Raw genomic sequence first — 22,917 nt, 5'->3', positions numbered from 1 at the left:
ATGGAAGCAACTTTGTAAATACATTACACACAATGTCACTAATGAACATACAGTATGTCAGCACACTCACACACAACCGAAGCCTATGATTCTCAATGACAGTGGGTGACAAGTGACGCAGCACCAGTTCAGAGCAGACATGGGAGGTGCTACAGTGACAGATGTTTTTAATAAGGCTTGCCTGCATTCAAGCCACTATTTCTGTGAATGATGCAACTACAGTGTTGCCATAACCCCATTCACACAGCCATCCCTCACCGGCAGACACGAGGTTGTAGCTATTTCTAAAAATGCAATCTCCCTAAATCCCAATCTGCATCTGAGGATAAAGATGGATCATGGTGTCAATGAGCACTGACTCCAGACAGAAGAGGAGCCACAACAGGCTGGGGATAGTGGCATGTGGAGAACAACAATTCAGACAGCCACTCCTCAGGGTCACCTCCATCCACTCCTGCCCCTCTGGAGAGAAAAAGAGGACTTGTCATCGTCCCCTTCAGCTGCTAATGACTAAAGCAGTGTGGAATGCCTTAGTTTTGTAGGCTTCCTGTGCATGTGATTTGGCAGGTATTTGTCAGAGGGCCTGCTCCTTCTCTAGTGATGGCCATTTGCCTTTCCTATTACAGGATCTTGAAAAATACAATTGGTAAATTTGAAGTTTATGGAATATAATGTTGGTGTCTACTACCATCTGGTGGCCAATATACTCTAGTTTGGTAGTGACAAAAATGAATGCCGAAGGACACTGAGTGTACAAAACATTAAGAACACCTGAATCTAGCTATGATTCCTTATTGATGTCACTTATTAAATCCACTTAAATCATTGTAGATGAAGGGGAGGAGACAGGTTAAATAAGGATTTTTAAGCCTTGAGACAATAAAGACATGGATTGTGTATGTGTGCAATTCAGAGGGTATGGTAGTAGAGGCCAGGCGCACCGGTTTGTGTCAAGAACTGCAATGCTGCTGGAGGTGCAACTCAATATTAGGAAGGTGTTCCTAATATTTTGTACACTCAGTGTAAGTTGCTGCTGAAAAGTGGAAAGCCCATCTTCCATAGGGGAACAGAGCCTATATAATTTCAACGACTTTCAATGATTTTCTGAACTGAAATTTACATTTTATTAAATTAAGTAAACCCAAAACAGTTGGGTTATGTGGAAATCACCTTGGTCTAAATGTAACAGATCTCAGGGGTTTAGCCTGCTCATGACTGTTGCATGTGTCCTGCACTGCAGTGCTCATGTACTCACAGTTTCCGCCTGGGTAGTTGTTTTGGGTGAAGAAGGGCCACAAGTAAGTTTATTTCTCTTGAGCTGTAGGGCAGGCCTTGTGACAGTGTGATTGGAGCTGACAGCACTGCATTCTCCTCGTTCAGTCAGCTGCACTCGCTCATCTCTCGGTAACAGGCTTACTCCTCAGGGATTGCCTTGATTGCTTACTTTTAACGTTTGGCATGCTCAATGAATCCCATTCTGGTTGTCCAGTTGAATGAGGCATTTCTCATCTTCCTCTCCTCTGACTGGATCTCCCTCTGTTCAGCCTCATCTCCCCACACAGCTGCCATCCTTACAGATGAATTGATAGGGGCTCATTGCATCCTGATAGTTCCAAAGATTCCATCCATAAAAATAATAAAATGTAGTAATTTAGCAGACACTCTTATTCAGAGCAACTTACACGAGCAATTGGGGTTAAGTGCCTTGCTCAAGGGCACATTGAATGATTCAATCTAGTTCTTGTGGAGTCCAACCAGCGACCTTTCAGTTACTGGCCAAATGCTCTTAACCGCTAGGCTACCTGCCGCCCCATCCAAATTTGCAGTAGACAATTCACATATCATATCACTTGCGCCTGTCACGAGCACATTTAGCATTATATTGACTGTAAGACATAATTAGCTGACGATCAGACTACCATCACCCAATAATTAAGTCCTGGTTCATCATTCTTTCACTGTCCATTTAAGTGAGGAGTTGGTGTCATGAGGAGTTGGTGTGACTAAATGGAGAATTACAATGCAGAGGATCAGAGTGTGTAATAATCATCAACACCAAAACCTCCTGGCTCTCCTTCACCGCAGCCAACGTGAGTCAAACATTTAAACGTGTTAACCCTCGCAAGGCTGCCGGCCCAGACTGCATCCCTAGCCGTGTCCTCAGAGCATGAGCAGACCAGCTGGCTGGTGTGTTTACGGACATATTTAATCAATTCCTATCCCAGTCTGCCGTTCCCACATGCTGCAAGAGGGCCACCAAGGTTCATGTTCCCAAGAAAGCTAAGGTAACTGAACTAAACGACTATCACCCCGTAGCACTCACTTCCGTCATCAGGGCGGCAGCGTAGCCTAGTGGTTAGAGCGTTGGACTAGTAACCGAAAGGTTGCAAAATCGAATCTCCGAGCTGACAAGGTACAAATCTGTCGTTCTGCCCCTGAACAAGACTGTTAACCCACTTTTCCTAGGCCATCATTGAAAATAAGAATTTGTTCTTAACTGACTTGCCTAGTTAAATAAAGGTAAAAAAAACAAAACATGAAGTGTTTTGAGAGACTAGTCAAGGATCACATCACCTCCACCCTACCTGACACCCTGGACCCACTCCAATTTGCTTACCGCCCCAATAGATCCACAGACAAGACGATACTGCCCTAACCCGTCTGGACAAGAGGAATACCTATGTAAGAATGCTGTTCATCGATTACATCTCAGCATTTAACACCATAGTACCCTCCAAACTCGTCATTAAGCTCGAGACCCTGGGTCTCGATCTCACCCTGTGCAACTGGGTCCTGGACTTTCTGACGGTCCGCCCACAGGTGGTGAGGGTAGGTAACAACATCTCCACCCCGCTGATCCTCAACACTGGGGCCCCACAAGGGTGTGTTCTCCGCCCTCTCATGTACTCCCTGTTCACCCATGACTGTGTGGCCATGCATGCCTCCAACTCAATCATCAAGTTTGCGGACGACACTACAGTGGTAGGCTTGATCACCAACAACGATGAGACGGCCTACAGGGAGGAGGTGAGGGCACTCGGAGTCTGGTGTCAGAAAAATAACCTCTCTCTCAACGTCAACAAAACAAAGGAGACTTCAGGAAACAGCAGAGGGAGCACCCCCCTATCCACATCGACGGGACAGTAGTGGAGAAAGTGGAAAGTTTTAAGTTCCTCGGCATACACATCACGGACAAACTGAAATGGTTCACCCATACAGACAGCGTGGTGAGAAGGCGCAGCAGCGCCTCTTCAACCTTAAGAGGCTGAAGAAATTTGGCTTGTCACCAAAAACACCCACAAACTTTTACAGATGCACAATCGAGAGCATCCTGTTGGGCTGTATCACCGCCTGGAATGGCAACTGCTCCGCCCACAACCGTAAGGCTCTCCAGAGGATAGTGAGGTCTGCACAACGCATCACCAGGGGCAAACTACCTGCCCTCCAGGACAACTACACCACCCGATGTCACAGGAAGGCCGCCAAAATGATCATCGAACACCTGAGCCACTGCCTGTTCACCCCGCTATCATCCAGAAGGTGAGGTCAGCACAGGTGCATCAAAGCTGGGACCAAGAGACTGAAAAACAGCTTCTATTTCAAGGCCATCAGACTGTTAAACAGCCATCACTAACATTGAGTGGCTGCTGCCAACATACTGACTCAAATCTCTAGCCACTTTAATCATTAAAAATTGGATGTAATAAATATATCGCTAGTCACTTTAAACAATGCCACTTTATATCATGTTTACATACCCTACATTACTCATCTCATATGTATATACTGTACTCTATACCATCTACTGCATCTTGCCTATGCCGTTCGGCCATCGCTCATCCATATATTTATATGTACATATTCTTATTAATTAATTTACACTTGTGTCTATAAGGTAGTTGTTGTGAAATTGTTAGATTACTTGTTAGATATTAATGCACGGTCGGAACTAGAAGCACAAGCATTTCGCTACACTCGCATTAACATCTGCTAACCATGTGTATGTGACCAATAAAATTTGATTTGACATCATAACGTTTTGTTAAGTTGAGAAGCTACTCTTTTAGTTCAGTTTATCCTTTGCTAAAGGCTAGAGGAATAAACATTTAACTAAAAATAGTAGTACACTTACATCTTCTGGTGCAAGGGCATAGCTACAATAATGTAGGAACAATCAGCTGTATGTAGGACAAAGTGTTTTCTCAACAAGTCAGTCTTAAAAAAAAAAGATGTCTAAAGGTGAATTAAAGACCCCCTAAAAAGTCAGACAGCTCTCTCATCAGCAAGCCAATCCAGTTCGTTTTCCATGGGTTTGCCTTGTCATCAATTACATTATAAATATGTTTTTTTGGCCTAAACTTCCACCTGGAAAAGGACTACCTTTGGCCAGCTACACGTTTACAATTCTAGTGACAATATGCTCCAGGGAAGGACTGTTTACCGTCACTCAGTCACCACACAGAAAGACTGCTGTGACCAAATGTTTCAAAGTTGTCTAAGTGATTTACTTATTTCTATATTTTGGTGTTCTAACCTCCGCCCCTCAACTGAGCACGCGCTGGATGCTGGGATTCTGTAGGCTCGGGAAAACGCCATCTTTAAACCCCAGAAGAAATCACAATTGAACGCCGGGGATCAACGACACACTGTGCCTGCGTTGGTTTACAATTTTGCGGGCATCATCATGATCAGTTTGTTGACCAGCGAAACAAATAAGCAACTAATTGAAAGAACTGTAAATACTCAACCAAGCCACATTGTATGGTCTTAAAATTGTACTTTCAAAAGGCTAACATCAACAACAATACTAGCTAGACGGAAAGACAACGGACGAGTAATCAAGGCGTTGTTATTGAGCTAGCTAACTGTTTGCTTGTTTCCATTGGTGGCTTGCTAACCTGTCTTGGAGGCGGTTTGACATATACATTACGTTGTTTTAAAAGGCTTGATTTGGGACTCGACTGCGTGGCTGCAGTTTTAGTCCCGACTTCACTCCTCCCCAGCGGCCCAGCCGGAGATGCGTGGAAGATGTCGTTTTCGGGGCTGAAGGCCGAACTGAAGTTTCTGGAGTCCATTTTTGATCCAAACCACGAACGATTCAGAATTATTGACTGGAAGCCGGATGAGCTAAACTGTCAGTTTAATGTGACTGGAGAAAAACTGTTGATTATACATTGCAACATTACGGTAAGTAGGGAAACGAGGCGACATGGCTAGCTAACGTTAGTTGGCTGGCTAAGTACGTTAGCTAGCTAACGCGGTAACTTGTTACAGTAGGTTAGCTCAGAACACTCAGTGTTTTAGCCTGGCGGCGCGGGACAAGCGAACGGACAGATGGTTAAAGAAACACTCAGTAAATTATGGCCGGTCGAACGTTAGCCAGCTATCATTTAGCTATGCAATGTTTTTGTTTGTGACTTTTGTTTATACTTCTAACGTTAGTACGAGTCCCAATATTTGCATGTTAGCAAGCTAGCTAACGGTAGCTGACTTGTTTCTAATATAGTAACTTAGTATGAGTAAATATTTGCATATTACTATTGTAGGTTACGTACTTAACGTTAGCTAGCTAAAATACTGAGAGACAAGCAAGTCTGTTGATTTTAGCCAAATAGTTCTGAAACTGGCATGACATTATGTTAGGGCCTAGGCTAGGCACGCTTTCTGCGTCACTGATGAACATTGTTAACGTTAGAAAATGCGGAAGTGTAGATGGCTAACGTTAGTTGATTGTCAAACAAGTTCGCTAACTAACGTAGTGGTTGTTGTAATAGCATGCTTCATGGTCAACGCAATGAGGTCTAGCCCGTCAGTTAGTGTCACTGATAACACTAAGTTAGCTATACTCATGACGTCAGTAAATAATTGCTAGCTAACATGATTCAAAAGCATCACTTGTCAAACAGCTTCTGGTCTTGTCAAAAGACCGTGGTCTGCCAGCACAGCTTTTAGCTATGTATTTTTCAATTTGCTACATTCGTTTGACCAGCATACTGTTTGAATTCAGTGCTCTTAACGTTACTTGGCTACTTAACTTTCTATAAGGAATGGGAAATGGCCACCATCATATTCATTTAGCTTCCGGTAATGTTAAGTAGTAATCAGATATTTCTTTTGTCTCTAAAATGACTTGAGATTTCCTAGATTTATGATTCAGACACATACCAATGTCACACTCCTGTTTCATTTCAATGTTATTGTTCCAAACAATTATCACATTTCTCAGCATTATAATGCAGATTTATTTTTGTTTGTTTTGTTTCTCTCATTCTCATTGAAACCCATGTATCACAGGAATCGTACCCCTCCACACCTCCAATCTGGTTTGTGGACTCTGATGACCCGAGCCTGACACACGTGTTGGAGCGCCTGGAGGATGTCAGAAAGGGCAGCACCCTGGTAATATCTCAGCCCTACATCTAGTACAACTAACAGTTGATGGTGGTGTGTATTCTTCTGAACATTTTGTCCTTTTCGTCCTCATGCAAAAACAGCAGGTTACCTAAACTAGCAGTCCCTTTTAATGGGCAAGGCTGTAGCTCAGCAGGTGCATTCTCTGTGCATGATGTCACAACGCTGCCCTGCTGAGCCAAGTCATCAAACGAAGGGAGATTATTGTGGTGCTAAATCATTTTTTGACTAATATTTCAATCCCAGTCTTTGATCTAGTATGTGAATGCTTTGGAAGGAGACTTCCCAGTGTTCAGATAATGAAACTGGATTATGACAATATTTTTTAAGTATTTGTTTACAATTTTGTCATTTAGCATATGCTTGTATCCAAACTAAAACAACCGTATTATAAGACATGAATAGTAATCAAATAAACGTCAACTAAGTGTTATACGGAGCAGGAGAAACTCCTTTTTTGGCCTATCACATCTCTTCTAATGACTAATTAACCATACCTGTATTGGTGTTGTTGAGTAAAGCAGTTCTGATAGGAGAGTTGAGTGACAGCTGGGTTATTTTATACTGCTGTTCCAACCTGTCTTGGAGGTTAAAGGGAGATGAATGTCAGACCAATTCAGGGAGGTACTCTGCTGCAGGACAGGTTCTCTGCCTGTTTCCTCTTGTCTTAGTTTCAGCTGTTAGGCAGCTGAGGTTTCTAAGTGTTTTAAAGTCACCCTCATGTCACTCAAACATCATAGGACAGCCCTCTGTCATGTTTGGTATGAGTGTCGAGCGTGCCTCTTTGTGGAACCGGAGGGATGGGTTTTCTTGACACACACTGTCACAGTTTCAGCAGGCCAAAGGACCTTGTCGTCTGAATTTTGAGATTAAATCAAACTTTTTGTCACCTGCTCTGAATGCAACATGTGTAGACCTTACCGTGAAATGCTTACTTACAAGCCCTTAACCAACAGTGCAGTTCAAGAAAGAGTTAAGAAAATATTTTTAAAAAATAAACTAAAGTTACACCAATAAAATAACAATAACGAGGCTGTATACAGGGGGTACCGGTACCGAGTCAATGTGCGGGGGTACAGGTTAGTCGAGGTAATTTGTACAGGGGTGAAGTGACTATGAATAGATAATTAACAGCGAGTAGCAGCATTGTAAAAAACAAATGGGGGGGGTGTGTCAATGTAAATAATCCGGTGGACAGTTTTATGGCTTGGGGGTAGAAGCTGTTAAAGAGCCTTTGGTTCCTAGACCAGGTGCTCCGGAACCGCTTGCCGTGCAGTAGCAGAGAAACTGGAGTCTTTGACAATTTTGGGGGGTTTTCCTCTGACACCGCCTAGGATATTGGGCCTGGATGACAGGACGCTTGGCCCCAGTGACATACTGGGCTGTACACACCACCTTCTCTAGTGCCTTATGGTCAGATTCCTGAGCAGTTACCGTACCAGGCGGTGATGCAACCGGTCAGGATGCTCTCGATGGTGCAGCTGTAGAACTTTTTGAGGATCTGGGGACCCGTGCCAAATCTTTTCAGTCTGCTGATGGGGAAAAGGTGTTGTCGTGCCCTCTACAGCCCCGTCGATGTTAATGGGGGGCCTGTTCGGCTCGCCTTTTCCTGTAGTCCACAATCAGCTCCTTTGTCTTGATCACATTGAGGGAAAGGTTGTTGTCTTGGCACCACACTGCCAGGTCTCTGACCTCCTCCCTATAGGCTGTCTCATCGTTGTTGGTGATCAGGCCTACCACTGTTGTCGTCAGCAAACTTAATGATGGTGTTGGAGTCGTGTTTAGCCACGCAGGCATGGGTGAACAGGGAGTACAGGAGGGGACTGAGCACACACACCTGAGGGGCCCCAGTGTTAAGGATCAGCGTAGTAGACGTGTTGTTGCCTACCCTTACCACCTGGGGGCGGCCTGTCAGGAAGTCCAGGATCCAGTTGCAGAGGGAGGTGTTTAGTTCCAGGGTCCTTAGCTTAGTGATGCGCTTTGTGGGCACTATGGTGTTGAATGCTGAGCTGTAGTCAATGAACAGCATTCTCATATAGATTTTACTTTTGTTCAGGTGTGAAAGGGCAGTGTGGAGTGCTATTGAGATTGTGTCATCTGTGGGTCTGTTGGGGTAGTATGCGAATTGGAGTTTACCCTATGGTATCTGGGAGAATGCTGTTGAAGTGAGCCATGACCAGCCTCTCAAAGCACTTCATGGCTACCGACATGAGTGCTAAGGGGCAGTAATCATTTAGGCGGGTTACCTTCGTTTTCTTAAGCACAGGGACTATGGTGGTCTGCTTGAAACATGTAGGTATTACAGACTCGGTCAGGGAGAGGTTGAAAATGTCAGTGAAGACATTTGCCAGTTGGTCCGCGCATGCTTTGAGTACACCTCCGTGTAATCTGTCTGGCCCAGCGGCTTTGTGAACGTTGACCCGTTTGAAGGTCTTGCTCACATCGGCTACTGAGAGCGTAATCGCACAGTCATCCAGAACAGCTGGTGTTCTCATGCATGCCTCAGTGTTGCTTGCCTCGAAGCGAGCATAAAAGGCTTTTAGCTCGTCTGGTAGGCTCGCATCACTGGGCAGCTCGCGGCTGGGTTGTATTTGTAGTCCGTAAAGTTATCAAGCCCTACCACATCCTACGAGTGTCAGAGCCGGTGTAGTAGGATTCATTCTTAATCCTATATTGACGCTTTGCTTGTTTGATGGTTTGTCTGAGGGCGTAGCAGGATTTCTTACAAGTGTCCGGATTAGTGTCCCGCTCCTTGAAAGCGGCAGCTCTAGCCTTTAGCTCAATGCGGATGTTGCCTGTTATCCATGGCTTCTGGTTGGGATATGTACGTACGGTCACTGTGGGGACGATGTCGTCGATGCACTTATTGATGAAGCCGATGATTGAGGTGGTATACTCCTCAATGCCTTTTGATGAATCCCGGAACATATTCCAGTCTCTGCTTGCAAAATAAGATGACTTTTGAGATCACCATTTTTGTGCCAAGCTGTTCTCCAGGGTTTCCCCTATATTTATGTTGCAGCGGAGACTTACTTGGCAATTAAGCCCTTTTTCTACTTACCCAGAGTCGGATGAATTCATGGATACCATTTTTTTGTATCTCTGCATGCAGTTTGAAGGAAGTTGACCTGCTGACCTGTGTTAGTGCAAATGCTAGTTAGCAGTGGTTTGCGACGCTACCTTCAATTTCCTTCAAACTGCACATGAGCTCATCTGACTCTGGGTAAGTAGAATAAGTGCAAGATTTGGCAATTAAGCCCTATCCCTTTAAAGACCTGCTCTGACGACTAGCCTAAGTATTTTTTATACCTCTCTCTTTGGGCTGGATGTGTCAATGTGCAGTTCATACATGCATCATTTATGACAAGAATTACTGTCTTGCCTCAATTAGCCTACATTTTGTGTCGTGGTGGTGGGGGTATCTTTGGGCCAGTCTTCAAAATCAAATCAAATTTTATTAGCCACATGCGCCGAATACAGTGAGATGCTTACTTACGAGCCCCTAACCAACAATGCAGTTTAAAAAAAATACAGATAAGAATAAGAGATAAAAGTAACAAGTAATTAAAGAGCAGCAGCAAAATAACAATAGCGGGACTATGTACAGGGGGGTACCGGTACAGAGTCAATGTGCGGGGGCACCGTTTAGTTGAGGTAATATGTACATGTAGGTAGAGTTTTTAAAGTGACTATGCATAGATGATAACAACAGAGTAGCAGTGGTGTAAGAGGGGGGCAATGCAAATAGTCTGGGTAGCCATTTGATTACGTGTTCAGGAGTCTCATGGCTTATGGGTAAAAGCTGTTTAGAAGCTTTTTGGACCTAGACTTGGCGCTCCGGTACCGCTTGCTGTGCAGTAGCAGAGAGAACAGTTGCCATACCAGGCAGTGATGCAACCAGTCAGGATGCTCTCGATGGTGCAGCTGTAGAAACTTTTGAGGTTCTGATGACCCATGCCAAATATTTTCAGTCTTCTGTTCAGTCTCCGGGGAGTAGGTTTTGTCGTGCCCTCTTCTTGCGAGCACGGGGTAGCCTAATCTTTGTTTTTTTAAATGACGATAGGCTATCGCTATCCTTTATCGATAACCCTTTTCAGACATAATGGAATGTGGTCCCTTGAAAGCGCTACAGCTTGTTTGTCTGTCTATTAGGGTAGGCTACACTACGGATTTTTAAATGCTGACACAAAACCTTTTCTGGAGATATGAATGGGCATTTTACTTGTCTGTAAAGGAATGAGGCTTCTGAAGTGGGACTAACATCCATTGCTAGGCAACCAGAACTATCAATTAAACAATCTTGAGCTGCTGCCTGCTTGGAGACCAGTCTCTCCTAAAAAAGTACTTTAAGGTTTGTTAAATACCGTGACTTACCAAGACCTTTAGTAGAAATTAAACACATCTATCAACCATACTATATAAAATCAAAACACAGCAGCCCATCAATCAGCGACGTTTGTTGTTAGGGGAAAAATGCAGAACATTTTATGCCGGAGCAGAATTTAACGGTCACAGTTTACACATTTTCTGTAAAGGTACCAATTGTCGCTATTGCTATGTTACTGTAGCTGTGTTCTAAGTCTGTAAATGGTTGCAGTAGATAACTTCATTGCCTGGCCCTAGGAGTCATGCATATGTAATAGGGCTGTTATTCTGCATTGTAAATTGTGGAATTTTTATGACTTTCTGATAACCAATAAGAAAGAAATAATTGCAGTTTTTAAACGTTAAGGAAAATTGTCCATTTGTCACATACCTAGTGCACTTATATGCACATATGTGACACAGTACGCACCTTTCAGGAACCATTTGTTGCTTGTGAGCTCTACTTTGTGTATTCATCAGTCCTGGAGAATCTCTTTAAGATCAGCATTATAAGGTATATTTGTTGCAAACAGAGTGAGCAGTGGCACAAATGAGAGCCATGAGCACACAGCCACTGCCTGCTCCTCTCCCTACAATGCAGTGGCGCGATCCCTTCTATTTCAAATGGTGTCAACATTTTCATTCATTTTGGAGTAGAATGTATTTTTGAAAAGTCATCACAAGTGACCACTTTTATTGATTTTATTTAACCTTTATTTAAGTAGGCAAGTCAGTTAAGAACAAATTCTTATTTTACAATGATGCATAAACCCTCCCCTAACCCGGACGACGCTGGGCCATTTGTGCGCCGCCCTATGAGACTCCTGATCACGACCGGTTGTGATACAGCCCGTGATCGAACCTGCGTCTGTAGTAATGTTTCTAGCACTGAGATGCAGTGCCTTAGACCGCTGCGCCCTTCGAAGCCCTTCTCACAGTCGTTCTACCTGAAAAATCTCTCGGGGGCATGCCCCCAGACTCCCCCAGCAAAGAGCAAGCCCCCGCACCCGCCCCCCCCCTTTTACCACTGCTGAAAGAAATCCTAGGGGAAACACTGAGTTCTCTGTAGGCTATATCGGCTTATGTAACTACATTCTTTGACCCAGCCTACTTAATCACACTGCATGCTCTGTTTGTAGCCCACCAGATCTGCATTTTATAGTGCTCTTATCAGAGATATCTGTGGTGATTAAATTTTCTCTGTTGCACCATGCATTATACAACATTTTCACCATGTATGGACCAGGCCTACATTCAGGAGAATACATTTCTTCTATAGCAATACTGAGAAGCTTGCAGAGGTACACATTTCTGCACTAAGTTACTGTTGCTAAGGTGTCTGACATTCCCTGACACAATCTTACCTTTCATGTTGTCTCTGAAGGTGTGCCGTGGTGAAGGTACAATGCAGTGAATAAGTATTTGCCCCCTTTCTGATTTTCTGTTTTTGCATGTTTTCTTACACTGAATGTTATTAGATCTTCAATCAAAACCTAATATAAGATCAAGGGAAGTTGTGTTCAAATAACAAACACTTTATAATTATTGTATGCTTTTATTCCACAGCCAATGCCCTGTGTGGAGAAATTATTTTTCCTCTTACAGAGTACCTGGTTGTTCCTCCTGCAATGACTGCCACCTTCTATGACTGCAACCAACAACTACAGGAAGCATTAGATCAGTCTCTCGCATCAAATTTTTCCCCACGCTTTCATGTAGAACTGCTTTAACTCAGCGACCTTTGTGGGTTTAAGTCTGCACTTTGACTAGGCCGTTCCAAAATGTACAATTTGTAGATTTCCATTTTTCTGGTGAAAACCAAACACTCCATTCCACAATAAGAACCTCATAACAATGATCATGTGTGGTGGTAGTGTGTTGGTTTGGAGATACTTTGCTCCCTCAGGACCTGGATGACTTGCAATCATTGAAGGAACCATGAATTTTGCTCTGTATCAGCGAATTCTAGAGGAGAATATCAGGCTGTCTGAGCATAAGCTGAAGTGCAGCTGGTTTATACAGCAAAACAATGATCAAATAAACGCAATCAAGTCTACATCAGAATGGATGAAAAAAAACATATTGGAAGTTTTGTAACGGCCTAGTCAAAGTCCAGATCTGAACCCGATTGAGATGTTATGGCAGGACCTGAAACGAGCAGTTCATGCTCAAACCCACATGTCGCTGAGTTAAATCAGTTTTGCATGGAGTGGGTGAAAATTACTCCACAGCGACGTGAGAGACTGATCAACAACGACTACAGGAAGCGTTTGTTTGCACTAATTGCAGCTAAAGGTGGCACAACCAGTTATTGAGTGTAAGGGGGAAGTTACTTTTTCACACGGGCATTGGGTGTTGCATAACTTTGTTTATTATATAAATTCAATAAGTATCCTATTTGTTTAATTTTTTTGCTCAGGTTCCCTTTATCTAATATTAGGTTTTGGTTGAAGATCTGATAGCATTCGTTGTAAAAAATCAGAATGGGGTCAAATCCTTTTTCACGGCAATGTATCTGTGACATGACTGTGTTGTGTTATCTAGTGCTGCTGCCTGTGCTCCCCAACTCAAACTGCCTGCTGGTACTGTCCCTCGGTCCCCCAGCTCCTGCAGCAGCTAAAGCGGCTCATCTGTGACCTCTGTCGGCTGTACAACCTGCCCCAGCACCCAGATGTAGAGATGCTGGACCAGCCCCTCCCTGCCGGCCCTGTAGGACAAGACCGAAAGGTAAGGCCCCACGCTTTCATGTAGAACTGCTTTAACTCTGCAACCTTTGTGGGTTTAAGTCTGCACTTTGACTAGGCCAATGTCCGCTCAAAATGTTTTCTGGTTTTCAAGTACTACTAGGCCTGTATATTTTTCTGTTGGAGGGCATTGAAGTAAAAAAATAACCATAGAGGCTTTTTCATGAAGACCATCTCCTTTCACATACCTGAAGTGAGTCATGTGCCTAATCCCTTTGTTTAATTTTATTGTGGAAGCTACCAAGGAGATTGTAGACACTTAGCTGATGAAAGGGTTTAAAAACCTGCATGAAGAACCTAATACAGTCCTGAAACCGTCCATCAGCACAGACATTAATGATTAGTGCAGAGTCCCGGGGATGGAATCAATAGACTCTTCCTGTGGGAGGGGACAGTGGGAGGTGCTAGCATAATTTACCTCGTAACCAATGAACACACAACCGTAGGCTACGGTTGTGGCAGGTAGCCTAGTGGTTAGAGCGTTGGACTAGTAACCCGACGGTTGCAAGATCGAATCCCCGAGCTGACAAGGTAAATAAAATCTGTTCTGCCCCTGAACAAGGCAGTTAACCCACTGTTCTTAGCCGTAATTGAAAATAAGAATTTGTTCTTAACTGACTTGCCAAGTTAAATAAAGGTTAAAAAAAATAAAAAAAAGTCTACTTAGGAATTAGAATGACTGAAGCAGAGGTTGAATGTTAAATAGTAGCAGCCTGTACAGTTGAGGAATGTTGTTTCTGACTACCCAGAAACTCAATTACTGGTTTTGCACATTTCGGAACATTCCTACAAATATCTCTACCATTTTTTTGTTAGACTATAGGCCTACATCTAACTTGCTAAAGCAATTGGCGTCACTGAGTATGGCATGTTAGGAATGAGATTGAACTGTCTGTGAACTCTTTCTGTTGTGTTTCTTTAGCATGGGGTCACAGACGAGGTCACGTCCGAAGAGGAGGAAGAAGAGGAAATGGGGGAGGTCCTTATCCCTTTTCAAATAAATGTCATTACATATAGCGCTGCACATTACCATGCTGATTTGAGCTGAGCCATGCTGGATGTCAAGCTCGACTAGATAGTCAATACCAATCACACATATTTGCATGTGTTAACTTGAAGTAAAACATGTCTTCTAATGCTCTTGTCATTGTGCCAGCAGGACATTGAAGACCTGGACCACTATGAGATGAAAGAGGAGGAGCCAGTGGATGGGAAGAAGTCTGAGGATGACGGCATCGAGAAGGAGAACCTGGCCATCCTGGAGAAGATCCGCAAGAACCAGAGGCAGGACCACTTGAACGTAAGTGCTCATTCGGTAAGGTGACATTTTATACGCTTTTGGGGGATGCATGGGGAATATATCTGTCATTAGGCCTAGAACAGTTTACTGGATCCAGCACTGTTACACTGGGATGTCTAGTGAACCTTTATGATATAGCCAATGTGCATGCATCTAACCAGTTTTTCAGGTGTTTCTGAATGGAATGTATTTTCCACTTATTTTCCATCAGTGTTTTACTCTGAGGGAATTTCTTACCAATGCAGTACACCCATATTATGCTGTTTAGGGCTAAATGACAGTAATTAGTCATTCTGATAGTAATCATGTTATCTAACATTTACCCATGGCTCTCTTAATTGTTGCTTTAGAATACAGCTGTTTCCCCTAAGGTCTGTGAGCAGCTCTGAGAGACACATAAATGAGACACTCTTCTCTCATCCTCCACAGTCCCTACTGCATTCAATGGCTCAGCTCTTCAAATCTATCATTATCGCAGATGAGAGCCTTGCTATGGAACCTGTGAAATTCTCCCCGTATACTGTAGCGAACTGTATACTGCCAGTTAGTTCTGAAGCATTTTGTCTCTATGCTGATCAATAACTGTTAATTTCTAGGAGTTTGTAGACTTTTTATCTAAATGCAGAGCTATTAGCGTATTTGAGCTGGGCCTGTAAACATTTGATTTAATCTTTGCCGTCAGTGTCTATGTGCATTATTATCCCCAATCGTTGAATGTGCTGTATGTTTGAGTATCGGTGTATTACCCTGTGTGTATTGTGTGTTGCAGGGTGCGGTGTCTGGTTCAGTGCAGGCCTCAGACCGCCTCATGAAGGAGCTCCGGGAGATATACCGGTCCCAGAGTTACAAGATGGGTACGTACTTCACTGCGGCAGCACTAGAAAGCTCTTCAGATATGTTGCAATAAAAAAAAATGGCAGTTTGATTCCGATTGTCACTTACCAGACTATGCATTCTCTTCCAGGTATCTATTCAGTGGAGCTGGTCAATGACAGCCTGTATGAATGGCACGTCAAGCTGAGAACGTAAGTAACTAAAGAGGGTGGTTATACTGTGGTTAAGACTGGAGGAAGTTAACAGGAAGGCTGGATCTCAGGATGAGGGTGGATAATGCCTTATCGCATTCACTGCTCTTTCGGCACTAGGCCTATTTACCATAGGAGTTGACAGTACTGTGTAATTCTAGCATGTGGCTGATGTATTATGATGCGCTCTATTTGCTCAACAGTGTAGATCCAGATAGTCCCCTGCACAGTGACCTGCAGATTTTAAAGGAAAAGGAGGGAATGGATTACATTCTGCTAAACTTCTCATATAAAGTAAGTACCAATGCTGATACTAGAAAGCAAAGCCAGTTTGGTAGTGTTGGGTGTTATCATTTTAATGCTATTTTGTTCTGTACCTGCAGGATAATTTCCCCTTTGATCCACCATTTGTACGAGTGGCTTCTCCTGTGCTGTCTGGAGGGTGAGTTCAGTTCACTGCGTATGAGGGGAATGGTTTTGTTATTTCTGCGGTGTTTCCACTCTGACGGAGTTGCTCCCCTCACTTAACCAGGAAGGGCGGTCTCTTCTGGTCTAGACATTGTCAGCAGCCAGTGAAAAGCTGAATGTTAGAAGTGGCAGTTTAGCTAAAAGGAGATCATCTGTGCTTGTGGATAAGAGATTTATTTTGGTGTTTTGATCACCTTTTATATCTACATATTCTAATATTTTTCTTTCACCTACTGTCTTTAAGTTATGTTCTTGGAGGGGGTGCCCTGTGCATGGAGCTTCTCACAAAACAGGTATGTTTTTATGCCACAATGTCAGTTCAAAACTTGTCCACTGTCATTTCACAGTGGAGGTAAATGCTAGTGCATTGATGATGTATCGCCACTTGATTTCAGGGCTGGAGCAGTGCCTATTCCATAGAGTCTGTAATCATGCAGATCAACGCCACTTTAGTCAAGGGAAAAGCCAGAGTGCAGTTTGGAGCCAATAAGGTAAGCATTGTTTGTTTAAGCGGGCAGAGAGCTTTGAAATGTGTTAACATGATGCATACAACAGGGTGTATTGACATGGATAAAGGGGTGAGCTGTGTGGTCAGCTGGTCCAAGCTGCTCTATGGAAATGAGGTATCTATAAGCCCCCAGCACTTCATTTAAACAGTACGTTGTTACTTAGCGCCGCTGGGACAGTGCGGCGCTTATGATCTCTTAATGCTGACACTTCACATCAGTCCACTTCATGCTGTCATTTCTCTCCCTCTTCTCTCAGCACATTCACACTAGTCTGGCTCTGGGATCCCAGTAGAATTCGGCGCAGACAAAATTACAGGGATATTTATAGACAAGCTGCAGTTTCAAGGAATCTTGGGCGCTGCTGTATGAGAATCTGTTCTTTAAAAGTTAGGATCTAACCTTGTACACCAAAGAAAGACTTGATACTCAGCTATGTTGATTTCAAATCTTGTCTAATGAAAGTGTTTATCATATCTGTCCTGAGGTTACTAAAGTTGGGTATGTATGGTTAATAAAATGCTAGAAATGTACCTATTAATCAAAAACATAAGAATACCAATGTTTCTGTTACTGGGTTGATAGGACTCTGACTTTTCTTTTTTTATAAGAGCCAGTTCCCCTCTGAAGCTGAATTTTATTACCCTCACACTGGAGAAAATAGTCCCAGCTCCCGGCTCTTCAGAGATTTTCCCCACACGGTTCGACACGCTATTTATTATGGTGCGATTAATGGTCACCCGCGGTGCGTGCAAACGTAGCATGACAACAGATCGAGCGGCAAAATTCTCTGGGGGAAGTTGATGGAAAGGCATCCACCGTGCAGTCAGACTTCATCAAACTAATTCACTTGTACGTGATGGTGCTTAGTCCTGAACCTTTACACTGCTTGGGGCATTCATAAGCACAAGTTCGATATAGGTGCTGTTTTTGTTTCAGAACCAATACAATCTTGCCAGAGCACAGCAGTCATACAAATCCCTGGTCCAGATCCATGAAAAGAATGGTGAGTGTTACCATGTCCAGTTACACATCTTGTATCATATTTGACCTTGAAATTACATCCCTCCATACATCAGTCAGTGGTTGGGAAAATTCAGTATATATACAAAGTATGTGGACACCCCTTTATATTAGTGGATTTGGCTATTTCAGCCACACCCGTTGTTGAAAGGTGTATAAAATCAAGCACGCAGCCATGCAATCTCCATAGACAAACTTTGTCAGTAGAATGGCTGTACTGAAGAGCTCTGTGGCTTTCCAACGTGGCACCGTTATAGGATGCCACCTTTCCAACAAGTCAAATGTCTTACCTGCTAGAGCTGCCCCAGTCAACTGTAAGTGCTGTTTTTGTGAAGTGGAAACGTCTAGGAGCAACAACGGCTCAGCCGCAAATTGTCACCCCACACAAACTCACAGAACGGGACTGCCGAGTGCTGAAGTGCGTAGTGTGTTAACATTGTCTGTCCTTGGTTGCAACACTCACTACAGAGTTCCAAACTGCCTCTGGAAGCAACGTCAGTACAATAACTGTTCGTCAGGAGCTTCATGAAAAGGGTTTCCATGACCGAGCAACTGCACACAAGCCTAAGATCCCCGTGTGCAACGCCAAGCGTCGGCTGGAGTGGTGTAAAGCTTGCCGCTATTGGACTCTGGAGTGATGAATCACACTTCCAACTGGCAGTTCGACGGACGACTCTGGTTTTGGTGGATGCCAGGAGAACGCTACCTGCCCGAATGCATAGTGTCAGCTGTAAAGTTTAGGGAAGGAGGAATAATTGTCTGTCTGTTTTTCATGGTTCAGGCCCGTTAGTTCCAGTGAAGGGAAATCTTTAAAGCTACAGCATACAATGACATGCTAGACGATTCTGCCTGATCTCACTAATGCTCTTGTGGCTGAACGGAAGCAAGTCCCAGCAGCTGTTCCAACATCTAGTGGAAAGCCTTACCAAAAGAGTGGAGGCTGTTACAGCAGCAAAGGGGGAACCAACTCCATATTAATGCCCATGATTTTGTTTTGCAAAATTTGACGAGTGTCCACATACTTTTGGTCATGTAGTGTATTACAAGCTCCAAGAGGGTTTCATATGGCAGCTACAGTGATTTGTTCTTAGGTCAAGATAAAATGCATCCAACTCTTTGATCAATCCTACTGTCAAGGATGAACTGATTGTGTTTTGTTCAGTATAACTGAGTCTACTGTCTCTTGTCTGATCCTTGTAGGCTGGTACACTCCCCCTAAGGAGGATGGTTAAGAGGACCGTTGCCATGCCTCCACTGGGACCACATGTCTTAGGAGCAACCGCCCCCCTTACTTTTCTTTTCCCTCTCTAACTGGAGTTGTTTTCATTGGGAGTTTGATCCCCATTCTGTTACCATGAGAACCAACCAACCAATGGTTAAAACCCCTCACTGACCAACCACCTTATCCACTTCGCAATAGGAGATCCACATTCTCGCTATTTATCTTTCTCTCACTTGTGCAATCGCTCCCTCTGTGTTCTTCCTCTGTTACAATCTCACCTCTAATCCCCTGAGCATTGAATTAGCTCCATATCTTGTGCAACTCCCTTAAATCCTACTCTGGGCAAGCAAAGAATAGCTTACTTACTGCCTGTGATTTCGGGTCAAGGTTGAGGCATGGCTTTTGCTAGTGACTGAAGCTGTCCGTCAGTCGCGTGACGGGCTGAGATTCTCCGGCCACAGACTGGAACAGAGAATGACAGGTGACATTCCCCTTGTGACAATGGAGGCTGGGATGGACAATGAAACACTGGTAGTGGGAATGAGCACCACCTCACTCCCCATGGATGGCCTCTGTCATATCTGTGCTTGTGTATCTGTATATTGCCAAGATTCCTCCTTCTGGAATAACATGTCCTCCTAAAGCTAGCTTCCTTAAAAACGCCTGGTCTACAAAAGCCAAAGGCCCTGAATGGAGAGAGTAGAGCTATAGACTCCTGACCAAGGAGGGACTGAGACGGCTTAATGGAGGATATCCTGTTGAGCACAAGAGGTGGAGGCCTTCTCCTCTCAGGCTTTTTTTGGAAATATGACCAGGCTTAGCAAAGGCAGGTTGGATTTAATCACTGTAATGTAGTTGAATTTAACTCCATGTAAAACTTGTAAAGTTGTATTTCTGAGACTTGATTTAATTGTTTTTAACGTAACATTGTGTGGGTTTTGGGGTTTGAGCGGGTGGAGACTGCGTTAGTATACCCCTGGCTATAGCAGGGGCATCAATTTCTCAAGGTGTATTTCAGACGTAGGATAAGAAAGCATTTGCTTCATGGATACTCTTGCAGAAGTTAAAAGGAATACCTTTAAACCATGTTTTTATGTAAGCATAATGACTACTATTGTTTTTTGTTTTCCTGTATAAATTGAAATACTTTTGTTAGTGGTTTCATATGTTCAAGTGACACACCATTCCTTTTACTCAATGACAGTGGTGGTTTTTGGGCTTTCCAAATATGCTGGCTAATTTCCACAGTGACCCAAACTTGATGAACCTTTCAGTAAGACTTTGCACACAATCGTTAAGAGGTAATATGTACACACAATAATTTAAAAACGGCTCAGTGCAGTCCCCTGCTTAATTTGAATCCATCGCCTAACTAGCTTGTTCACACTCCCAGATCGCCCATCCATGCCTCATGGCTGCAGTGGACTTCACGTCCTACCACATGCTCAATAATAAAATATTTGTTGATTTAAAAAAATATATTTTCAGGTCTGACTCTAAGGTGTGTAGTAATGCCTTCAACAAAAGACTGAGCCCCACTCATTTCCATCATTTGCCTCCTCTCTGGTACCTTGTTTTCTATCTGATTATTCACTTATGACCTGACCTCATGATCTTGGTTGTTAGTGATGGAAGAAACTTTTTCAGAGGAACCCCTGACTCATGACCATCCTCAGCACTGTCAAACCTGGAGCATGCCAAGTCTTAGCTATTTGAATAATATGCAGAATATTGTGTGACGCATTTGATTTAATGTTATTACACACATTAATTTTTTTTGTGTGGGTATTATCCACGTTAGAAGTATGTTGTCGCAAAAACCAGCATAGGAACCAGCTTGTTCCTAGTAAATATTCTGCTTTTTTTGTTCAATGCTGTAGGTCAGCCCAACACACTAACCTCATCCAGAACTCAGTCACCCTAATAATGGGCATATAATGTGTAATTAAGCTCCATCTACCTTGTATTTGTTGTAAAGTCAGACACCCCACCTGTATAACAATGCATCACGTTCTGTCAAAATCAAAATGGTGGCACTGAATACTCATTTAGAGGTTTATTACTATTCACCCAATATGGTGACTGACTTTATTACCAAATATGTCTACTACGCATGGATAACCGTTGATCGTTATCATAGCCGTTAGGTATTGGTACCAAGTGTGCCACAGCTTTCCCACATGACTGACCTCATTGTGAACATGCCCTGGCTCGAAACTCCCTCCCTGTGTTCTCTGGAGAAGCAAACTCAGGAATACATAGCTACTGCACACTTGACTTAGCAAGGGATTGCTTCACAAATGTCACAAGATGCAAGTTTTTTTTTTTTTTACTATTTACTTCCAAATTAGTTTCCCCTCCTATAATTACAGTAACCATTGGCTTGCGCGCTCTCCATTTGGCTTGTCTCTATCTTTTTAAAGTAGTCACTGGTAAGACTGTGGTAACAGAGTGTAGTGGAGTGATGAGGTGGGAGGGACATGCTTGCTCTGATATAGGCCCCATATATCTCATTCAATCCCTCAGATCAGTTTTGTGACGCAGAAAGGTGAACCAACGCTTTACCTCACCCATTTAAGCTCATTGTCTTGGGTCGTTGTTTCTAATCTAGGACATCATCGTGATCCTGTACGTCCTGGTTTTGTAGTGTTTTGCATGTAGATATCTTTCACTCTAGGGACTAGGGTGTGTGTGTGGGGACTGGGCAGTTTTGATTTGTCAGGTTGGATCATTTATATTAGTTTGCAGAGGTCGGTAGATGCTGTCTCTGTAAACCCCATCTCTGGGAACAGATTATTTTTTATAGATTCATGTAGGACTGACTCACCAGATCAGGCTAGTTCTTAAGGATACCAATTTCAAAAAGGCTGTCCAACAGTTATGGGCGTCCCGCCCATGTGTTAGAAGTATGAGATCTAAAACAAATGGACTACTATACTATTCTGTCCGCCCCAGAGCAGGACTCCAACTGTTACTGTTTAAATCCCTGTGCCATCAGAGCAGATGTCAAATGGGCTTTTAACTCCGTGGAAGGCCCCATGTCTGTTCTAATGTCAGGTGTGCAGTGAATTACAGCTCCTCTTATACAGATCCAGACCAGTTGTCTGACTAACAACCCAGTGTGTTGGGAAATTTTGGTTTGAGACCTGAAACAAATTATTGGTTCCTTTTTTCTGGCTTCATTTTGTGATTGGCGATTGAGCGGGTTATAAAGTTATGCGCTGTTAGCATGCTTTGGTTTTATTTTGTTTTTCATTGCAAGGGTAATTTTGACCATGTACAGTAATTTGTAAACTTGCATCAAGTTTATGAATAAAGAATTTTATTAAATACTCCTGTGTACTATTTGATATGTGATACAGAGCTGTATAAATCTTATATAGGACCCTCTGCTTAACTGAAACCAGGAATGGTTCTCTAGCTCTAACCAGAAGAACAGAGGGGAATGGCTACCTGAGTCCTAAAAGCAATGCTTTGCTCTTCCATTAGCAAATGTAAATCACACGATCTGGAACACTGATTTGGGTTTGGATGGCTAGTATGGCGATACCACTTCAGTAGATGGTGGTTTGATGACTTCAATACATATCAGGGATATCTGGCGCAGAAAATCCATACAAATAGTTTCACTGTTTATGTGTCTTCTCTCTGGGTGCAGCAGATTACCACTAGAGGGTGCTGGAACATTGTTACAGGAATTCATTGATACAGCGCATTCTGATATTATTCAGACCCCCTTTTTCCACATCTTGTTTCGTTACAGCCTTATTCTAAAATGTATTAATTAGTCCCTCCTCCCCCATCTACACACAATACCCCATTTCAAAGCAAAAATAAGTTTTCAGAAATTTTT

General features: G+C 43.2%; 1 protein-coding gene across 4 annotated transcripts; it reads left to right on the top strand.

Annotated features, from left to right (window-relative positions):
• The first annotated feature begins 4,545 nt into the window (after positions 1–4,545).
• Positions 4,546–22,396, top strand: LOC139575986 (ubiquitin-conjugating enzyme E2 Q2-like). 4 transcript variants are annotated; one of them, XM_071401531.1, is made up of 13 exons: positions 4,546–5,187; positions 6,295–6,399; positions 13,381–13,503; positions 14,443–14,499; positions 14,680–14,835; positions 15,590–15,674; positions 15,785–15,845; positions 16,049–16,139; positions 16,229–16,287; positions 16,558–16,606; positions 16,709–16,804; positions 17,759–17,825; positions 19,043–22,396. In XM_071401531.1, the coding sequence occupies exons 1-13, from the start codon at positions 5,029–5,031 to the stop codon at positions 19,072–19,074; spliced, it is 1,140 nt and encodes a 379-aa protein (XP_071257632.1). In that variant the 5' UTR covers positions 4,546–5,028; the 3' UTR covers positions 19,075–22,396. The 4 variants fall into 4 exon arrangements, with proteins under 4 accessions (XP_071257632.1, XP_071257633.1, XP_071257631.1 ...); XM_071401532.1 differs by having other exon boundaries at positions 4,624–5,187; positions 14,680–14,820; positions 19,043–20,216; XM_071401530.1 differs by having other exon boundaries at positions 4,624–5,187; positions 13,321–13,503; positions 14,680–14,820; positions 19,043–20,216.
• Positions 22,397–22,917: the final 521 nt, after the last annotated feature.

The sequence above is a fragment of the Salvelinus alpinus genome, chromosome 5, assembly GCF_045679555.1.
Source record: "Salvelinus alpinus chromosome 5, SLU_Salpinus.1, whole genome shotgun sequence".
NCBI classification, from domain to species: Eukaryota; Metazoa; Chordata; class Actinopteri; order Salmoniformes; family Salmonidae; genus Salvelinus; species Salvelinus alpinus.
Note: the sequence above shows the minus strand (reverse complement) of the source record. Positions and strands in the feature narration are given on the sequence as shown.